The 22,205-nt window shown below is 37.9% G+C and overlaps 1 protein-coding gene across 1 annotated transcript in view; it reads left to right on the forward strand.

The window, feature by feature from the left end:
- DNA2 (DNA replication helicase/nuclease 2) overlaps nt 1-19,633 on the forward strand; it is a gene marked incomplete at its 3' end in the record, with an annotated part of 53,343 nt that extends 33,710 nt beyond the window's left edge. The window contains exons 11-21 of the mRNA XM_080823565.1: nt 219-335; nt 416-525; nt 1,019-1,128; nt 2,055-2,279; nt 11,716-11,909; nt 12,002-12,091; nt 12,176-12,380; nt 15,143-15,232; nt 15,838-16,020; nt 18,562-18,708; nt 19,565-19,633. Coding sequence (XP_080679691.1) covers nt 219-335; nt 416-525; nt 1,019-1,128; nt 2,055-2,279; nt 11,716-11,909; nt 12,002-12,091; nt 12,176-12,380; nt 15,143-15,232; nt 15,838-16,020; nt 18,562-18,708; nt 19,565-19,633 — 1,540 coding nt within the window. The remainder of the gene's footprint in view (nt 1-218; nt 336-415; nt 526-1,018; nt 1,129-2,054; nt 2,280-11,715; nt 11,910-12,001; nt 12,092-12,175; nt 12,381-15,142; nt 15,233-15,837; nt 16,021-18,561; nt 18,709-19,564) is intronic.
- Nucleotides 19,634-22,205: the final 2,572 nt, after the last annotated feature.

Raw genomic sequence — 22,205 nt, forward strand, 5'->3', positions numbered from 1 at the left:
AAACAAGGGAGGGTGGCAGGCGGAGGGAGAAGCAGAATTTCTGCTGAGCAAGGAACCCAATGTGGGACTTGATCCCAGGACTCTGGGATCATGACCTATGCCGAAGGCAGAGGGTTAACCGACAGTCATTCAGGCATCCTACAGCAATATATTTCTTATACAGACCAACTGACTATGTTAAATGAAGGACATTCATGTATATCTGTTTGCTGTTTTAGGAACTTGTCAATACTCCCAGAATCAACTTTGTTCAGATTGGACCAAGAAGAAAAAACTTGTGACATAGACACCCCCTTAGGAAATCTTTCTAAATTGATGGAAAATACTTGTGTCAGGTTTGTAACAATGAGTGAATCTGAAATTTACCCATCTTTCTTAAGGAATATTACTAAAAACACTTTTTTTTTCTTTCTAGCCAAAAACTTCGAGATTTAATCATTGACTTTCGTGAACCTCAGTTTACATCCTACCTCAGTTCTGTTCTTCCATATGATGCAAAAGATACAGTTGCCTGCATTCTCAAAGGTATGTGATAATCAGCACGTCTGCTTCCATTGATTGTTCTTGGTTGTATTTATAATTCAGTGTCTATTATAGCCTAGCATTTTTGTAACTTAATAAACTTAAAATTTTTAGGCAGATTTTCTTGGGAAGTAGTTTACCTATATGCTTTAATATCACCATGACATTTTCTTACTTTAAAAAGACATATCGAGGGGCGCCTGGGTGGCTCAGTGGGTTAGAGCCTCTGCGTTCGGCTCGGGTCATGATCCCAGGGCCCTGGGATCAAGCCCCGCATCGGGCTCTCTGCTCGGCGGGGTCCTGCTTCTCCCTCTCTCTCTGCCTGCCTCTCTGCCTGCTTTGTGACCTCTGTCTGTCAAATAAATAAATAAAATCTTTAAAAAAAAAAAAAAGACATATTGAAAAGCAGACTTGAAGAGAGGCTGCTTTTCTTACAGTTAATTTGCTCATTGAAATCCAACGTTCTTTTTCCTGTTATTTTTAAATTTAAATGTAGGTTTGAATAAACCTCAGAGGCAAGCAATGAAAAAGGTACTTCTTTCAAAAGACTACACACTCATCGTGGGTATGCCCGGAACAGGAAAAACAACTACAATATGTACTCTTGTAAGGTTTTTCTTTTGCTTAGAATCTATTTAAATCAGCTTCTTAGTTTGGAGAATGTGATGTTTTCTATCAAAAGGGCTGAATTTTAAATCAAAAGGCTTTATTTCAAATTAACCTTTAAGAATGACATGAGAGGGGTGCCTCGGTGACTCAGTGGGTTAAGCCTCTGCCTTTGGCTCAGGTCATGATCGTGGGGTCCTGGGTTTGAGCTCCGCATCAGGCTCTCTGCTCAGCCAGGAGCCTGCTTCCCCCTCTCTCTCTGCCTGCCTCTCTGCCTACGTGTGAACTCTCTTTCTATGTCAAATAAATAAATAAAATCTTTAAAAAAAAAATGAATGACAAGAGAAATATAGAAGCTAAGTCACAAAAAGTTGTAATCATGTTGTAGGTTTTTTGCATTTAGGTTTATCTGAGACGTTTTTCAGTTGGTGGCATGTGTATCATTGTATGTTTGCTTTACCTTAAAAAAGTGATAAATTATACAGAGGTGGTTGAAATAAATTTTTCTGGGATTTGTTTTTCCATGTCAGATTTCTGTGCTTATCTTAGAATAATCATAATGATGGCAACAAATATTTGTTGATTGATACTGTGTACCAGGCACTATTCAAAGTTTGTACTTTGTACTCAATTTTATTATCAATTATAAATAATAAAATATACCTAATTTTATTATCATTAATAATATGGTATTAATATATCATTAATTAATGAGATAATGCCGTGTGATTTTCATAAAACATTTTGACTTTATAATTTTTTAAATACTTAGCTTGGCTCAGCTCTAAGATACGCTTCCTATTTTTTTTTTTTTTTAAGATACGCTTCCTATTAAGTTTTCTGATTGTATTTGAAAAATATAAGCATGTTGAAAATTATTTGGAATTAAAAGTAATGTTATTTTCCTTTCTTTTATTCATTATTAGGTAAGAATTCTCTATGCCTGTGGTTTTAGTGTTTTGTTGACCAGCTATACACATTCTGCTGTTGACAATATTCTTCTGAAGTTAGCGAAGTTTAAAATAGGATTTTTGCGTTTGGGTCAGGCTCAGAAGGTCCATCAAGACATCCAGAAATTCACGGAGGAGGAAATTTGCAGATCCAAGTCCATTAAATCCTTAGCTCTTCTGGAAGAACTCTACAACAGCCACGTAAGTACAATTATTGCATAATAATACCAGCAGGAATTTTTTGTAGCCAGACTGAGTGGAGAAACAGCATTCTGGGAAATTCAGTCACATTGACCAGTTTTATTAATTTATAGTTTGCTCTTTGCTTTTGAACTGAAATGAGGTTTCTGGTTTATTATTCAGGGCTCCCATCTCCTAGTTTAAACTATCCTAGTTATGGAAAATGCTTGTTTCTCTCCACTCACAGCACTTCTGACACTAGCTAGTGGAGTTCTTGCTGATTCTGCAGCTTAGTGCTCAACCCCTTAATAGGATTGCACCACCCACTTCAGTTCCCAGTTGTAAGTCCGGGCCTCCTATGCATCTGAGCTAACAGCCATAAATCAGGGTTCCCATCACCCCATCCTAGGGTTCGATAACTTGCTAGAATGGCTTACAGAATTCAAGTAAGTGCTTTACTGACGAAATTACTGGATGTATTCACAGGATGCAATTCAGAACAGTCAAATGGAAGAGATGCATAGGGTTAGGAATGCAGAAAGGGATCTAGAGCTTCTATACCCTCTCCAGATGAACCACCCTCCCAGCACCATGATGTGTTCACCTACCCAGAAGCTCTCTGAACCTCTTTGTGTGGGGGTTTTTATGGAGATTCCATCATGTAGGCATGATTGATTAAATCATTGGTGGTTGGTGATTAGCTCAATTCCCAGACCCTCTACCCTTCCCTCAGTAGAGGGGTGGGGTTGGGGATGCGGTTGAAAAATTTGAAAAATTCTAACCGTTTAATCTCTAGGTTGGTTCCTCTGGCATCCAACTCCCATCCTCTAATTAGCATAATGCAGGAATGGTTGAAAGGGACTTATTATGAATAACAAGAGATATTCCCCTCTCCCCTAACACTCAGGAAATTCCAAAGGTTTTAGGATCTCTGTATCAGGAACCCAGAGGAGGACAAACATGTATTATTATATTACAATATCACACCTAGAAAACTACTAATAATTATTTATTATTAGCAAATAATTTACTAAAAAATTAGTAAATAATTAGGATTATTTAGCCTGTTTGAATTCTAAACAATGGTACATGAACAGTCTAATGATAGGTTTTTTAATAGACTTAGAGACTTTTGATATAGAGCCTAGTTTTTATTTTATTATTTAATGTCTAAATTTTGGGGGGAAGTTTTTATTTTTTAAAGATTTTATTTTGGGGGGCACCTGGGTGGCTCAGTCGTTAAGTGTCTACCTTCGGCTCAGGTCATGATCCCAGGGTCCTGGGATCAAGCCCCTCATTGGGCTCCCTGCTCGGCAGGAAGCCTGCTTCTCTCTCTCCTATTCCTGCTTCTGTTCCCTGTATTGTTGTGTCTCTCTCTGTCAAATATATAAATAAAATCTTAAAAAAAAAAAAAGATTTTATTTTTGGGGCACCTGGGTGACTCACTTAGTTAAATGTCTGCCTTCAGCTCAGGTGATGATCCCAGCATCCTTCTTGTTCATCAGGGAGTCTGCTTCTCCCTCTCCCTCTGCCTCTCCACCTGCTTGTGCTCTCTCTCTCTCAAATAAATAAATAAAATCTTTAAAAAAAATTTTTATTTTTAAGTAATCTCTACATCCAACATAGGACTTGAACCCGTGACCCCAAGATCAAGAGTTACATGCTCTACTGACTGAGCCAGCAAGGCACCCCCTGCCCCCGGAAGTTTTAACTGATAGTTTTGTCTTTGAAAAAAAAAATCTAAAATAAATAAAATAAATTTAATAGGCTGTTCCTTCTATTCCTTTTTCTAATATCTATACCAGTTATTGAAAAATTTTGAAGGGCGCCTGGGTGGGTGACTCATTCAGTTGAGGGTCTGCCTTTGGCTCAGGTTATGGTCCTGGGGTCTTGGGATCAAACCCTGCATCCAGGTCCCTGCTCAGCAGGGAGCCTGTTTGTCCCTCTCCCTCTGCTGCTCCCCGTGCTTGTTCTCTCTTGTTATGTCAAATAAATGAATAAAATCTTAAAAAAAAGAAAAAAAGAAAAATTTTGAAGTGCCTAAAATGTGTATCTGATTAACTTTTTAAAAATTAAACTTATTGGGGCACCTGGGTGGCTCAGTGGGTTAAAGCCTCTGCCTTCGGCTCAGGTCATGATCCCAGGGATCGAGCCCCACATTGGGCTCTCTGCTCAGCGGGGAGCCTGCTTCCCCCCCTCTCTCTGCCTGCCTCTCTGCCTACCTGTGATCTCTGTCAAATAAATAAATAAAAATCTAAAAATATAAAATCTTAAAAAAAAATTAAACTTACTATTTGAGGTGATTATAGATTTCCACGCAGTAGTAAGAAATAATACAGAGAAATCATGTATATCCTTTGCCCAATAGTACCATTTTACAAAACTGGTAAATATCATGCTCAGGATATTAGCATTGATACAGTCTGGATACAGCTCCATTACCACAAGGATCACTCATGTTGTACTTTTACAACTATACCTGCTTTGTTCCTGCCCCACCCCCTCTTGAACCCCTGATAACCACTTACCTGTTTTCCATTTCTACAATTTTGTCATTTCAAGAATGTTACATAAATGGGATCGTACATAGTATGTAACATTCTAGGGTTGGTGTTTTTCAAGGAGTCTAATATCCTGGAAATTTAGGTGGTTGTGTTTATGAATAGTTTGTTCTTTTATGTTGGTGAGTATGTTCTTTTATGTTGGTGAGGACCTCCGTTGTATGGAGATACCACAGTTTGTTTAACCGTTCACCCATTCAAAAACATCTGGAGAATTTTTGGCTATTATGAATCAGGCTGCTATAGATGTTCATGTACAGGGTTTTGTGTGGACTTAAGTCTGTGTGATAAATGCTCAGAGGTGCAATTTCTGGGTCATTTGGTAGTTGTATGTTTAGTTTTTAGGGGTTTTTTTGTTGTTGTTTTGTTTAATTAATCTGTATGCCTAACATGGGGCTCAAACTCACCTGCAAAATCAAGAGTCGCATGCTCTATGGACTGAACCAGCCAGGTGCCCTGCATGTTTAGTTTTTTTTTTTTTTGATTTACCAAACTGGGAAGCCTGGGTGGTTCAGTAGGTTAAGCGTCTGCCTTCGGCTCAGGTTACGATCACAGGATTCTGGGGTTGAGTCCAGCATCAGGCTCCTTGCTCAGCACAGAGTCTGCTTCTTCTCTGTCTGCCACTCCCCCCTGCTTGTGCTCTCTTTTTTTCTCTCTCTGTCAAATAAATAAAATAAAATAAAAAAATCTACCAAACTGTTTTCCAAAGCAGCTGTAACATTTTGCATTCCCACCAGCAGTGTATGAGTGATCTTGTCAGCGTGTGGTAGAGTTACTGTTTTTCATTTTGGACATTCTGGTAGGTCTATAATGATACCTCATTGTGATTTTAATTTGCATTTCCCTAGTGATGGCGATTGATGTTTTCATGTGCTTGTTTGCTATCTCTGTATCCTCTTTGGTGAAATGTCTCTTCCTGTCTGTTGGCCATTTTGATTGTTTTTTTTACTGTTGAGTTTTAAGAGTTCTTTCTATATTCTAGATGTTAGTCCTTTATTGGATATATAATTTGTGAGTGTTTTCTCCAACAGTTTTTTCTTTTCTTTTTTTTTTTTTCATTTTCCTTACAAGGTCCTTTGCTGCAGAAAAGGCTTTAATTTTGATACAGTGCAGTATATAAATTTTTTACTTTTATGCATTCTTTCAGTGTTAAGTTTAAAAACCCTATCTACCTCCAGATTCTGTAAGTTTTTCCTGTTTTTTTTTCCTAAAAGTTTTACATTTTTTTTTAATTTTATTTATTTATTTGACAGAGAGAGAGAGAGATCACAGGTAGGCAGAGAGGCAAGCAGAGAGAGGGGGAAGCAGGCTTCCTGCTGACCAGAGAGCCCGATGTGGGGCTGGAGCCCAGGACCCTGGGATCATGCCCTGAGCTGAAAGCAGAGGCTTTAACCCACTGAGCCACCCAGGCACCCCCAAAAGTTTTACATTTTTAAGTTTTACATTCAAGTCTGTGACCATTTTATTTTTGTGTGATGTGTGAGATTTAGATCAAGGTGCAGTTTTGGGCCTGTTGCTGTCCAATTGTTACAGCACCACTTCTTGAAAAACCTTTCATCCCTCCATTGAGTTGCTTTTGCGCCTATGTTAAAAAACCCATGGCACCTGGCTGGCTTAGTTGGAAGAGCATGTGACTCTTGATCTTGGGGTCATGAGTTTGAACCCCGCATTGGGGTGGTTACATAAGTAAACATTGCTTACATAAGTAAACATTTTTTTAAAAATTTTATTTATTTATTTGACAGACAGAGATCACAAGTAGGCAGAGAGGCAGGCAGAGAGAGAGGAGGAAGCAGGCTCCCGGCTGAGCAGAGAGCCCGATGTGGGGCTTGATCCCAGGACGCTGGGATCAGGACCTGAGCCGAAGGCAGTGGCTTAACCCACTGAGCCACCCAGGTGCCCCACATAAGTAAACATTTTTTAAAAAAAAAACCTATTGAGGGGCGCCTGGGTGGCTCAGTCATTAAGCGTCTGCCTTCTGTTCAGGTCATGATCCCAGGGTCCTGGGATCGAGCGCCATATCCGGCTCCCTGCTCGGCAGGAAGCCTGCTTCTCCCTCTCTCTCTGCAGCTTCCCCTGCTTGTGTTCCCTCTCTCGATGTGTCTCTATCTGTCAAATAAATAAAAAATCTTTAAAAAAATAAATAAAGAAAGAAATAAAAATTAAAAAAAAAACTTATTGGGTGTATTTGACTGATACAGACATTCGCAACAGACATTCTTAACAGACATTCACAGATCAAATTTAGCAGGGCATTAAAAGGTTTGTACACTGAACAAGTGGGATTTATTCCCACGATAGAGGGATTATTCAGCAAGAAAATCAGTGTGATCCTTTATCCTTCAATTTTTAACATGCCTTCTATCATTAAATTTGAAGTGACTTTCTCATGTAATGTATATAGCTAAATAATGTTATCTACTCTGCCAATCTGTTTTTTTTTTTTTTAAGATTTTATTTATTCATTCATGAGAGACACAGAGAGAGAGAGGCAGAGGGAGAAGCAGGTTCCCCACCGAGCAGGGAGCCCGATGTAGGACTCAATCCCAGGACCTGGGGATCATGACCTGAGCCGAAGGCAGATGCCCAAACATCTGAGCCACCCACGTGCCCCTGCAAATCTGTTTTTTAATTGTTTTGATCCCTGTCTTTTTTTTTTTTTTTTTTTTTAAGATTTTATTTGTGTGACAGAGAGAGAGATAGTGAGAGGGAACACAAGCAGGGGGAGTGGGAGGGGAAGAAGCCTCCCACTGAGCATGGAGCTGAATGTGGGGTTTGATTCCAGCACCCTGGGATAATGACCTGAGCTGAAGGCAGAGGTTTAATGACTGAGCCACCCAGGCATCCCTAATCCCTGTCTTTTAAAATATACATGGCACATATATAAACTGTTTACATTCATCATAAATATTGATACATGTTAGGTCTTAAGTCTGCCATTTTATTTTTTGTTTTATGTTTCCTATGGTTTTTATTGTTGTTGTTTGTTTTGTTTTTATAATCACACCCAACATGAGGCTCAAACTCACAACCCTGAGATCAAGAGTCACATGTTCTACTTGCTGAGGCAGCCAAGTGCCCCTCTCTTTTTTGATTGTTTTCTTTTTCATGCCTTATGGTTTACTTGAACAGTTTTTATTCCATTTTGATTTCTCTATAGTATTTTTGTGTGATCACTTTTAGTGGTTGGTCTGTTGCTCTGTGTATTACCTCATACACACACACACACACTCACACGTAGTCTGTTGATTTTGTCATTTTACTAGTGCTCGTGAAGTTAGAGAGCCTAACTCCATTTATGTCCCTTTCTTCTCCTGCTTATGATTGTCTTTTTTTTCTACATAGACTTCGTCAGACTGTGTTCTCATTTTTGCTTCAACCATCAAATATAATTTGTAGGAAATGAAAAACATATTGTATCCATCCATATTTTTGTTTACTATGTTCTTCCCTTCTGATGTTCCAAATTTCTGTTCTTTTATCATTTCCTTTCTGTTTAAAGATCTTCCTTTATCCATTCTTTCAGGGTATCAGGTCAACTAAGAACAAATTCCCTTAGTTTTCATTCATTGTGGGAATGTCTCAATTTCTCCTTCATTCCTGATGTACTGTTTTGTTAGTTATAGTATTCTGGGTAAATAATTCTTTTCTTTTGGTACTGGAAAAATATTCTGCCACTTCTATAAGGCTTCTGTGATTTCTAAGAGAAATGTGCGGACATTTGAATTAGAATGTTTTTCCCCTATAGCAAGGTATTATTTTCTTGGGCTACTTTCCAGATTCTTCTTCTTCTTTTTTTTTTTTTTTAAGATTTATTTATTTACTTTAGAGAGGGAGAGAGAGAGAGAGCACACTCAAGTAGGAGGGGCAGAGGGAGAGGGAATCCCTGAGCATGGAGCCTGAGCTGGGGCTCAATCCCAGGATCCTGAGGTTGTGACCTGAGCCAGAAGCAGATGCTTCACCAACTGAGCCACCCAGGCACCCCTTAGACATTTTTCTTTTAGTTTTTAGAATTTTAATTACTGTGTGTGTCAGTGTTTTCTTCTTTTTTTTTAAATCATGTTTGAAGTTTTCTCAGCTTATTGAATCTATATATTTAGTATCTCTTGCCAAGCTTGGGACATTTTCAGCCATGGTTGCTTCTAGTACTGTTTCAGCTCTTCCCTCTTTTTTTCTTCTTCTAGGACTTTGAAGATAAATGTTTGATCTTTTGATTATTCCACAGATCTGTCAGGCTCTGTTCATGTATTGTTCTTCAGGCTATTTTCTTTCTGTTATTCAGCCTGTATAATTTCTTTTTTTCTGTGTCTCAGTTCACAGCATCTTTGCCCTGTCCTCTGCTGTTGAGTATATTTCATGATTTTAAAATTTCGGTTATTATGTTTTCAGTTCTAAAATTTCCATTTGCCTTTTCTTTTGTGCTCTGTTTCTTTGTTGAAACTTTCTATTTTTTATTTGATTGAGGTATGTTCATAGTTCCTCAATGAAACATTTTTATCATGGCTGCTTTAAAATCTTTGTCATACACTCTTGATCTTGGGGTCGTGAGTTTGGGTGCCCCATAGGGTGTAAAGTTTACTAAAAAAAATAAAAAACTTAAAAAAATAAAATCTTTGTCATACAATTCTAACATCTCTGATATCCTTGTTGCTGGCATCTTTTGAGTACCTTTTTTTCATTCAGTACAAGATTTTCCTGGGTATGTTTTTGTTTTTTTTAAATGTACTTTTTAAAAGATTTTATTTATTTATTTATTTGACAGAGAGAGCACAAGGAAGGGGAGAGGGAGAGGCAGGCTCCCCACTAAGCATGGAGCTTGATCCCAGGATCCTGGAATCATGACCTGAGCCTAAGGCAGATGCTTAACTGACTGAACCCCCTAGGCTCCCCTTGTTTTTGTTTTTTATGTAACAGTTTCTTTCTTTCTCTCTCTCTCTCTCTCTCTCTTTCTTTCTTTCTTTCTTTTTTTAAGATTTTGTTTATTTGAGAGAGAGAGAGCCCAAGCAGAGGAGAGGGATAGAGGGGGAAGCAGGCTCCCCACTGAGCAGGGAGCCTGATGTGAGACTCAATCCAGGACCCTGGGATCATGATCTGAGCCAAAGACAGAAGCTTAACCAACTGAGCCACCCAGGTTCCCCATTTTTTTTTTTTTTTTTTAAGTAGGTTCCATGCCCAGTGTGGGGCTTGAATTCATAACACTGAGATCAAGACCTGAAGTGAGATCTAGAGTTGGACACTACCATCTGAGCCACCCATGTGCCCCTGGCTATGTATATATTATGACGAACCTGAACATTTTGCATTATGTTATTTAAGACTTCTGTTTTAGCTGGCTTTCTCTGATTCTACTCTTGATAGGACAAGAGAGTATGTCACTTCATTACCGCCAGGTGGGAATTGAAGTGGGGTTCCCATTTGGCCTCTTAACATAAAGGGGTAGGGGCTCCTCATTACTGATGGATAGGGGTAGGAGTCTAGGTTCCCTACCTGGTCTCCACTGACATTGTGAGGTGGGGCCTTATTATCATTCAGCAGGGATTAAAGTCCTGGCTGCCTCCTTGCCTGGCTCTGTTACTGCCCCAGTAGGACATTGGAGTTCCTTTGCCTGCATCAGTGGGGCATAAGACTACAGTGTTTTTTGTGGCCTTTTGTTAGTGGCTATTATAGAGTGGCTATTGTATACAAGTTTTCTGTCTGCTAGGCTTTCTCTTTTCTCTTCCTTTGGCTTTTTTTGGGTTTTTTTTTTTTTTTCTCTGCCCATCAGCATTCCTGGGTTAAATTCTTCAGCTCCAAAGTTGAGGTAGATGAGGGCCAAAGAAAACCCAGGAAACAAACTACTGTTCCTTAGGTCCGAAGGTCCCTAGATGGTCTGCCTTTTCTCCACTTTTCAGAGTCCTTATGTTTGTTTTATATATAATGTTTAGAGTTTTTAGTTGTACTTTGTGGGAGGAGTGAGGAAAAGCACTCCAGTTTACCAGAAGTGAAGTCCTGTTGATATTTAAAAAAAATTATTGGAGGTGCCTGGCTGGCTTAGTCTGTTAAGACGCTGCCTTCCGCTCGGGTTGTGATCCTCGGGTTTTGAGATTGAGCCCTGCATCGGGCTCCAACTTCATCCCCTGTACTCTCTCTTGCTCTCTCTCAAGGAAATAAAATCTTTTAAAAAATTTTTTTTTAAAATTATTGTGACTTTTGATCTCAGGGTCATGGGTTTGAGCCCCACACTGGGTGTAGAGATTACTTAAATAAATAAAAACTTAAAAAAATAATTAACTTACTACCTCTTGAGTGTTTCAGATTTCCATTTGGAAATATTCAAATTTGAGCAATGTTAGAGTGTCCAGAAAATTTACTTGATTTTTCTTTCTTTCTTTCTTTTTTTTTTTTTCTTAAGATTTTATTTATTTGACAGAGAGAGACACAGTGAGAGAGGGAACACGAGCAGGGGGAATGGGAGGAGAAGCAGGAAGCCTGCTGAGCAGGGAGCCCAATGTGGGGCTCGATCCCAGCACCCCAGAATCATGACCTGAGCAGAAGCCAGATGCTTAATGACTGAGCCACCAGGTGCCCCTTGTTTTTAAATTTGTAGTAAAAAGTTAATTTTTTTTGCACACTACAAATGTTTCAGAATTAAATAATATTGGCGGATTCCTATTGTTTGGGACAAAAATCTTTTTGAACCTTAAATTTAAAAATGGTGGGATACCTGGTTCCCTCAGTTGGTAGAGCATGCAACTCTCGATCTTGGAGTTGTGAGTTCAAACCCCACATTGGGTGAAGAGATTACTTAAAAATAAAATCTTTAAAAAAAATCAATAAGTAAATCAAAATATGGGAAAAACAATTTACACTTCTTGGATATGTTAGATAACCCATCTATTTTCTTTCTTTGTTTTTAGCGTATAGTTGCAACAACATGTATGGGGATAAACCATCCAATATTTTCTCGTAAAACCTTTGATTTTTGTATTGTGGATGAAGCCTCTCAAATTAGCCAACCAGTCTGTCTAGGGCCACTCTTTTTTTCTCGGAGATTTGTGTTGGTGGGCGATCATCAGCAGCTCCCTCCCCTGGTGCTAAACCGTGAAGCAAGGTAAGCGGACATTGAGGTTTTAATTTTAAATTAGATTCTTCTTCTGGGACAGTGTCTGGGCTCTGATAAGCCTGAATCTGATTTGTTGACAGAGCTCTTGGCATGAGTGAAAGCTTATTCAAGAGACTGGAGCGGAATGAGAATGCTGTTGTACAATTAACGGTGCAGTACAGAATGAACAGGTATTTGTAAGAGTGTCCACTAGGAGTGTTTTTCATGTTTATTTTCATCTACCAAAACTAAAATTATTTTTGTAATTGCCTTAGTCAAATCATGTCCTTAAGTAATAAGCTGACATATGAAGGAAAGCTGGAGTGTGGATCAGACAAAGTGGCCAATGCAGTGATCAGCCTGCCTAACTTTAAAGATGTAAAGCTGGAACTGGAATTTTATGCTGATTATTCAGAAAATCCTTGGATGATTCGAGTATTTGAGCCAAACAATCCTGTTTGTTTTCTTAATACAGACAAGGTAAGAAAAAAACAAACAAACCCTGAATATTTTGGTTTTTCCTCCTTTTGTCCTATTATTTAAATTCTTCAGTTAATAGTGAGTGCTTTAATAGAGTTCAGTTAAAACTAGTGTATTTCTTATACTTCAACACAAAAGAATCTTTTCTTTCTATAGAGCCAGTGTCTTTGGAAGGAGGTTTATTCTGGGAATTAATAGATGTCAAAATCGACTTTTGAAGTAGAAGAGCTAGAAAGTGAACTCAAGTGTATAATTACATTTCTTAAAAAAGAAATTGGCATTGATATTGTTAAAGGGCTGGGTTTACAAATGGAGACTTTATTTTCTAGAGCAGTTTTAGGTTCACAGCAGAATTGAGCTTGACAGTACAGATAATTTATTACCTCCTGCCTCCACATATGCACATAAAGACCTCTTTACAAACTTATCATTAAACAAAACTTCACAAGGACTTTAAATTGACTTGATTCTTATTTCTAGGAACTAAAAACAAAGTTTTGACCCTGTTATTTCCGTAGTTTGTTTTATGTAGTGCTTCTCAGCATTCATTTGGAAGTCTTTACATGACCCGATAAAAAGTAGCAACCAGGGAGGCCTGGGTGGCTCAGTTGGTTAAGCATCTGTCTTTTGTTCAGGTCATGATCCCAGTGTCCTTGGATTGAATCCAGCATCAGGCTCCCAGCTCAGCAGGGAGTCGGCTTCTACCAATTGAGCCAGCTAGGTACCCCTGCAAGTAGGGCCCTATTTTTAATAACCCACCCATCATAATAACAAATGACATAATTATTTTATGGTAATATGATACATATAATTGGTCACTATTTTTTTAAAAACCTTTTTTAAAAAAGATTTATTTATTTATTTATTTGACAGACAGAGATCACAAGTAGGCAGAGAGGCAGGCAGAGAGAGAGAGGAGGAAACAGGCTCCCTGCTGAGCAGAGAGCGCAATGCGGGGCTCAATCCCAGGACCCTGGGATCATGACCTGAGCCAAAGGCAGAGGCTTTAACCCACTGAACCACCCAGGTCACTATTTTTTTTTTAAAGATTCTATTTATTCCTTTGCCAGAGAGATAGAGTACAAGCAGGGAGAGCCCCAGGCAGAGTGAGAAGGAGAAGCAGGCTCTCCACTGAGCAGGGAGTTGGATCTCCATCCCAGGACCCTGGGATCATGACCTGAGCCGAAGGCAGCTGCTTAACCAACTGAGCCACCCAGGTATCCCCAGCATTAGGATTACAAATAATTTTTTTTTTTAAAGATTTTATTTATTTGGGTGCCTGGATGGCTCAGTCAGTTAAGCTCTGCCTTCAGCTCAGATCATGATCCCAGGATCCTGGGATCAAGTCCCACATCAGGCTCCCTGCTCGGCAGGGAGTCTGTTTCTCCCTCTACCCCTCCCCCCTGCATGTGCTCTCTGTCTCTCTCTCTTTCATATTCTCATGCTCTGTCTCAGATAAATTAAAAAAAATATTTTATTTATTTATTTGAGAGAAAGAGAGCACAAGTAGGTGGAGGAGCAGAGGGAGAGAGAGAAGGAGACTGTTCATTGAGTGGGGAGTGATGCGGTGCTCAATCTCAGGACCCGAGATCTCAATCCCAGGACCCTGAGATCAGGACCTGAACCGAAGGCAGATGCTTAGCTGACTGAGCCACTCAGGCCCCCAAATACAAGGTATTAAAAATAATCAAGATTGGAATACTTGACTGGTTCAATCAGTAGAGCATGCAAACTCTTGATCTCAGGGTTCTGAGTTCAAGCCCCATGCTCTGCATGGAGTCTACTTTAAAAAGTTAAAAAAAGGGACGCCTGGGTGGCTCAGTTGGTTAAGCGGCTGCCTTCGGCTCAGGTCATGATCCCAGGGTCCTGGGACCAAGTCCTGTGTCAGTCTCCTTGCTCGGCCTGCTTCTCTCTCGGCCTCTGCCTGCCACTCTGCCTGCCAGTGCTCACTCTCTCTCTCTCTGACAAATAAATAAATAAAAATTTTTAAAAAAGTTTAAAAAATTAAAAAAAGTAATAATCAGGATTACTTAAGGATTATGTAGGAGCAAAGTAGTTCCTGGAGAGTTTTACCAGGTATGGTAGAACCTGGGGAGTTTTATCTGCTCCATTATTTGTATGAAAGGCAACAAGAAAATGGAAAGAACACAGATATTAGAGCCAAATCCGAGTTTGAATCCTACAGTTATGATGTACTGTGAGGCCTTGGGCAAGTTACTTATCTTTTCTGGCCTTTGATACTTGTAAACTACAGGGTAAAAGAGTAAAGTATGCGAAACCCAATGTGTGCTTGGCTCCTAGAAAGATTTTAATCTGAACTGTAGAATGTTTAAGATGCGTTGCTTCTGGGCTTTCTGAAGGTGACTACTATCATTCATTTTTGTTAATTCTTTTACCTTCAACTTTTTATTTATTTATTTGTTTGTTTGTTTATTTTCTTTTCTTTTTTTTTAAGATTTTATTTATTTATTTGTCAGAGAGAGTGAGCACAGGCAGACAGAGAGGCAGGCAGAGGCAGAGGGAGAAGCAGGCTCCCCGCTGAGCAAGGAGCCCGATGTGGGACTCGATCCCAGGACCCTGGGATCATGACCCGAGCCGAAGGCAGCCGCTCAACCAACTGAGCCACCCAGGCGTCCCTGTTTATTTTCTTGTACCTTCACCTTTTAAAATGAGGATATTTTCATTTGTGTCCACAGCTGGTAGTGTACGCCCTATGGCTCTCTGTGTACTGACCATACTCTTAACTCTTTGTTTCTGTTTAGGTTCCGGCACCAGAACAGGCTGAAAAAGGTGGTGTGAGCAATATCACAGAAGCCAAGCTAATAGTTTTCCTGACCTCTGTTTTTATTAAGGTAATTTAGAATTTAATTCTGTGGGCTAGCAAATACTAAGATGAAGTGTAATATAATGTTAGAGTGCAAGGAACTTAAGACCTAGCATAACCCTTGTTCATTAAGAGAAGAGGACTGAAGCCTGATTGCTTTTGTTCTCTTTTGGGAACATTATCTAAGATGTAATTTTTTATAATGGCATTTTGGGTTTCCATTTAGGGTAATTTTTTGTAACATCAGATAATTCTGATTGTGTCAACATAAGGTTGCTTCAGTGCAATTGGGGATTGGAAACTTCAGCATAAGGGATAGCAGAAAGTGTAATGTATTTCTTTGTGCTTTTTTTTTTCTCCTACGGCAGCACTGTTCCAGTGGCATGCAAACCATTATACTGTTGTTAATCTACAGAAACCAAGAGAGCAATGTTTGAGGAGATTATTAAGTCTCAGGAAATATGGATATAGATTTAGAGCAAAATTAGAAATTATATTTACTCCTTACAATAAGACGATCTATTATAAAAATTAAGTGGGCACATTATATAAACATTTAATTGAATAAATTTAGTAAAGGTTAAATAACAGAAATCAGGATTGTCATTTTCATTGTGTTTCTTTTCTGTTTAGGCTGGATGTAAACCCTCTGATATTGGTATCATTGCACCCTACAGGCAGCAGTTAAAGATCATCAATGATTTATTGTTCCGTTCTTCTCTCAGGATGGTTGAAGTTAACACTGTAGACAAATACCAAGGAAGAGACAAAAGTATTATTCTGGTATCTTTTGTTAGAAGTAATAAGGATGGACCTGTGAGTTCATTTTATTTTTTGCTGATTTGTTTGGGACATTTTTTTCTTCGCTTTTTTTTTAGGTTGTGGTAAAAACTCCATGTAATATAAAATGTAAAATCATCACTGTTTTTAAGTACACAGTTCAGTGGCATTAAGTATATGCACAGCGTTGTGCAGCAGATCTCTGATATTTTTTCATTTTGCAAAACCAAATCTCTATACCTACGAGTAACAACCCTCCAGTTCTGTGTCCCTCCAGGCCTTTGCAATCACCAGTCTGCTTTCTGTCTCTGAATTTGACTATTATAGTCATCTCATATTAGTGGAATTATACAGTATTTGTCCTTTTTTATTTTTTTGTTTGTTTTTTTAAGATTTTATTTATTTGAGACAACAGAGTATGCTTGAGCACAAGTAGTGGGGAGGGGCATAGGGAGAGGGAGAAGCAAACTCCCCACTGAGCAGGGAGCCCAATGTGGGGCTTGATCCCAGGACCCCACGATCATGACCTGAGCCTAAGGCAGATGCTTGACTGACTGAGCCACCCAGGTGCCCCAGTTTTTTCCTTTTGTGATTGGCTTATTTCATACAGCACAGTGTCCTTGAGGTTCATCCATGTTATATTATGTACCAGAATTTTGTTCCTTCTTAAAGCTGAATAAGATTCCATTACATGTTTATGGCATATTTTGTTTATTCATCAGTGGGCATTTGGGTTGCTTCCACCTTTTGGCTGTTGTGTTAGGGACATTTTAAACAGAGAAGCTTCCTTAGATATACTTTTATTTTATATATAATTCCAGGGTGGTTTATTTTTGCATGTTTACCTCTTTTTCATTCATTTTTCTTGATTATGTGATACCTTCATATGGTTCTAAAGATAGAGTAAGAAGTCTACTTTCTACCCAGTTACTCTTCTACTCAATTCTTACCCTCACAGATAATCACAATTTGGTATTTTTTGTTTCTTTTTTTTTTTTTAAATATTTTATTTATTTATTTGACAGACAGAGATCACAAGCAGGCAGAGAGGCAGGAGGAAGCAGGCTCCCTGCTGAGCAGAGAGCCCGATGCAGGACTCGATCCCAGGACCCTGGGATCATGACCCGAGCCGAAAGCAGAGGCTTCAACCCACTGAGCCACCCAGGTTCCCGGGTGTTTTTTGTTTCTTAATTTTAGTTCCAGTATAATTAATATACAGTGTTAACATTAGTTTCAGGTATACGATATAATGATTAAAAAATTCTGTACTTTACTCAGTGCTCATCATGATAAGTGTACTCTAAATCCCCTTGACCAATGTCACCCCCATACACTGTCCCCCACCAACTTCCCTCTGGTAACCATCAATTTGTTCTCTATAGTTAGAGTCCATTTTTTGGTTTGTCTTTTTTCTTTGTTCATTTGCTTTGTTTCTTAAATTGCACATGAGTGAAATTATATGGTATTTGTCTTTCTTTGACTTATTTCACCTAGCATTATACCCTTTAGATCCATCCATGTTGTTGCAAATGGCAAGATTTCATTCTTTCTTAAGTCTGAGTATTATCCCAATTTTTATATATATACATATATCTCACATCTTCTTTATCTGTTCCTCCGTGGTTGGACACTTGGACTGCTTCCATAATTTGGCTATTGTAAATAATGCTGCACTAAACATAGCGGTGTGTACATCCTTTGAATTAATGTTTTCGTATTCTTTGGGTAAGTGCCCGGTAGTGGAATTACTGGATCATATGGTAATTCTATTTTTAATTTTTTGAAGAACCTCCATACTGTTTTCCACAGTGGCTGCACCAGTTTGCATTCCCCTCAACAATGCATGAGGGGTCCTTTTTCTCCACATCTTTGTCCACTCTTGTTTCTTGTGTTTTTGATTTTAGCCATTCTAACAGATGTGAGGTGATTGATAGCTCATTGTGGCTTTGATTTGCATTTCCTTGATGATTAATGATTTTTCTCATGTATGTCGTCTTTGGAGAAATGTCTTTTTATGTCTTCTCCCCATTGTTTAATTGGATTATTTGGGTTTTTTTGGTTTTGGGTTGGAGTTGTATACAATTTGTGGGGTCTTTTTGGGTAACCTGTAATTCTATCCTTTAAGCATATACAAAGACATATGAATCAGTATTCATATTTCACTTTTTTCTTAATAGCTTGGAGATCTTTCCCTGTCAATATACAGAAAGAGACTTCATTGTGTTCTTACAGTTGCATAGTTTTCTGTTGTACATACGTGTCATGGTATATTTAACCGCTTCCCTGAGTCTAAGGGTATTACAGGTTTTTATTACTGTTACCAATAATGCTACAGTGAGTGGAGATTGCTCCATTTCCTTAAATTATTGTTCAGAAATTGCATCCCAGGTAGAATATTTGGAAGTTGGCATTGTGGGCAAGTTTTTCCAACTGTCCAAAGAATTTTAAATGTGGTAATGAATCTTTTCTGGAATATATGCTTAAAGTAGGGAAATAGTTCATAACAAACTGTGTTCTTTGCCAGAACAAACTTAAATGTATAAGAAAACTCAGATAATTGAAAATTATTTCTTTCAGCTTGGTGAACTCCTGAAAGATTGGCGACGTCTTAATGTTGCTATAACCAGAGCCAAACATAAACTGATTCTTCTGGGATGTGTGCCCTCACTGAACCGCTATCCTCCTTTGGGAAAGTTACTTCATCATCTAAACTCAGAAAAATTAATATCCTTTTTGTTTTGTATATGGTTATACCTGTGCTATTGTGAGTACTTTATTTATGTACTGATATAAATTAAAACTTAATGTTTTGTGTTTTCCATGGGCACATTTCAAAGACCTGATTCTATAAAGGGAAAAGGGAAAATAATTCACGGAAAATAACTTTAAGCAAAAAGTGAAATAATGAAGCTGTTGGAAAAGGATAGTTTTTGAAGTGAGAAATGAGAAGAAAAGAGACTTGATTTGCTGCCCTAGGAGGAGGGTACATGTTTCCTAGAACACATCTAGGGAAAGTGCTTACCCCTTCTGGTTCTTCTCACCCTAATTTATAACCCCCTGCCTTTTTTATTTAATTTTTTTATTTTTTAAAGATTTTATTTATTTATTTGACAGACAGAGATCACAAGTAGGCAGAGAGGCAGGCAGAGAGAGAGGGAAGCAGGCTCCCTGCTGAGCAGAGAACCCGATGCAGGGCTTGATCCCAGGACCCTGAGATCATGACCTGAGCTGAAGGCAGAGGCTTTAACCCACTGAGCCACCCAGGCGCCCCCCGCCCCTGCCTTTTTTAAAAACTAGGACAAAGCATTAAAATTTTTTAAATATTAAGAGAATTTTGAAAATGGAGAATTATTCCTTGTCATAATTGTAGATTATGATTAAAATAAATTATCTTTAGAAAATTATATGAAGGTCTTAGGCTAAGATATAGAAACCTTATTAAGTATGTTATTATCCATAGAATGTCATAAAAAATTTTTCAGTGGACCTGTAAACCAAATTATAAAATGTTAAGTAATATCATAAATGTTTTTGTGCAATTCCATTTTTTGTAAAGTATATCTTCCTTAATTTATTTTACATCATGGATCTTCCATCAGAGGAACATGAAAGTCTTTGTCATGTATTGGGTGATTTTCAAAGAAGATAAAGCACTATTTTCCTTGATTTCTTATACTGGCCTATGAGATCTCCTCTAAATATTACCTGTTATTTGCAGTTTGGATATGCTGTGAATGCATTGCCTGGTTAGATTGTGAAGATCACTTTTATCCTGAGGGTATGAAATGGTGTAAATGTACTTTGTTGAGAGTTCCAGTTTTTTTTTGTTTTATTTATTTATTTTGGTGGGGGGGGGGTTTATAATCTTGTTAAAGTTCTGTCACTGTGTAAAACTTAACACACTATTAATTTTTTCACTATAGGTGTACCCAAAACTGAAAAGTCTAAGTTTTATAAGTACTATCAGTGTGTTTTTGTGTGACCTAGACAGAGTTTGATAAGTTTTTACCAGCTTTAATGATAGATTAACTTTTGGATCTGAGAAACTTAAAGTCTAAAATTTCATCCTGATTTGATATTTTCTTTATTTAAGAGATTAGGTTAAAAAAAGGTAAAAAAAAAATTGTTTTTATCACTTAAGCACAATCTTGTGATGATAACACAGGTGTGATTCTTTTCTGTGTTTCGAGGTCTGTGATCCAAAGGCCATTTTACTGGTTTTTTTTCCTGACTGTTGCTTTTTGGCAAATGTATGTTTTCACTTTAAACCTGGGCTTTTAAATTATTACTTATAAATGGGTTCTTTCCACTTAATTTCTTTTTTTTTTTTTTGAGATTTCATTTACTTATTTGAGAGAGAGCAATTGAGAGAGCACACGAGCAGAGGGAGAGGAAGAGGGATAAGCAGACTTCCCCACTGAGCAGGGAGTCTGATGGGGGGCTTGATCTCAGAACCCTGGGATTATGACCTGAGCTTAAAGGCAGATGCTTAACCAACTGAGCCACGCAGGCGCCCCTTCAATTAACTTCTGATTCTCCTTTCTCATTTACTATTTTTAGTTTTCAGTATTCTGCTGATTTTTATATAAAAGAAAATAATTCTTTGAGTTTTATTTGCTGAATTGATGACAATTTAAAAAGGCATATCCCTATTTTCACCTATTGTTCAAATGCCCCCTTTGTTTTGAGACACTACTCAGTTTTCTCAGTTTTTTTGAATAAAGATATTTTTGTAGGGCGCCTGGGTGGCTCAGTGGGTTAAGCCTCTGCCTTCGGCTCAGGTCATGATCTCAGGGTCCTGGAATCGAGTCCCACATTGGGCTCTCTGCTCAGCGGGGAGCCTGCTCCCCCACCTCCTTCCTGCCTCTCTGCCTACTTGTGATCTCTCTCTGTCAAATAAATAAATAAAATCTTAAAAAAAAAAGATATTTTTGTAAATCAGAATTACCTCAGCATGCTTAGTTAAGTGACCAATTTTAACCTCAGTTTAGCCATCTTTGGTTGGGAGTATGGATATCTCTTTCTCTCAAAGTTGTTTTTTCCTTTTTTAAAATGAATGTGAAATATGTTGAAATTGTTCCTACCTCATGTTTTAAAAAAATTACTTGCAGTTTTTTATTAAATAAATTGTTTTCTACTATTAGGTCTTAGTGTGTCAGTTATTAATCTTGAATAATAATTAAGTTCGGGGCTGTCCGTAGTAAAAAGTCAAATACTGATAATGTTCTAAATCTGCATTTAAGTACTATAATACTAGCATAAAAATGAAAATCATTCTTTTGTCAGAAAAAAAATCAGGAAAAGCTTTTTGGAGAAGGTAGTATCTTAAAGTCTGGTAAAGACTGGGTACAATTACATAAATTGCATAAATTGTAATGGAGGAATAGACAAGTCTAGACAGAGGGTATAACGTGGGAAAAGGAAAAGACCTGTACAGGGAGTAGCATAGCTACAAGAAATATACAAGGAAGTATTAGAGACCATGGGTTACAAACCATGGTTCCCCAACCTGTTACTGGCACATGAAAGCAATTTTAATAGGTTGAAACAAGCTTTGTTTTAAGTGGACTAGAGTGGAAAATAGGAAGGTGTATCACATATAAAAAATACACATAAGTAGAATAAAATAAGTGAATTCCTATATACCCATCACCATACTCAGTAGGTAGAAGATTTTGCTGCAATTGTTTTCAACATCCTTTCTTTTTTTTCCCTTTGCTGACATGTTTTAAAGCAAATTTTAGATATCATTTAATTTCACCTCTATATTTCAGTATGTGATGAGCTTTTAAAAAATAGTATTTTTGTTACATGATGATACTAGTAAGTTTAAAAACCCAGATTGTTGGCTTTAGTAAATCCAGGGCTCAGAATAGATTAATATTCTACTTTAACCCTGTTCATTTAGTTTAAACATAGATACTAAATTCCAATTCTAATTCCAAACAGAATTGGAATTTAGTATCCAGCAAATGTATATTTTGGAATTTAAGAATATCCACCTCAACAGTAGAATTTATTTGCTTGCTTGCTTGCTTTATTTATTTAGCTTGCTTGCTTTAAATAAAACTGGTTTATTACTGAATTAAATTTCTTTCCTACCTATTACCTATGAAAGTAATTTCTTCATAGGTATTTCCTACCTATTACCTACCTATTACCTCCCTAGTTGTTTTCCGACCTGTTACCTATGAAGTCATTGGGGGAAAAGCAATCTAGGA

Source organism: Martes martes (assembly GCF_963455335.1).
Source record: "Martes martes genome assembly, chromosome: 14".
NCBI classification, from domain to species: domain Eukaryota; kingdom Metazoa; phylum Chordata; class Mammalia; order Carnivora; family Mustelidae; genus Martes; species Martes martes.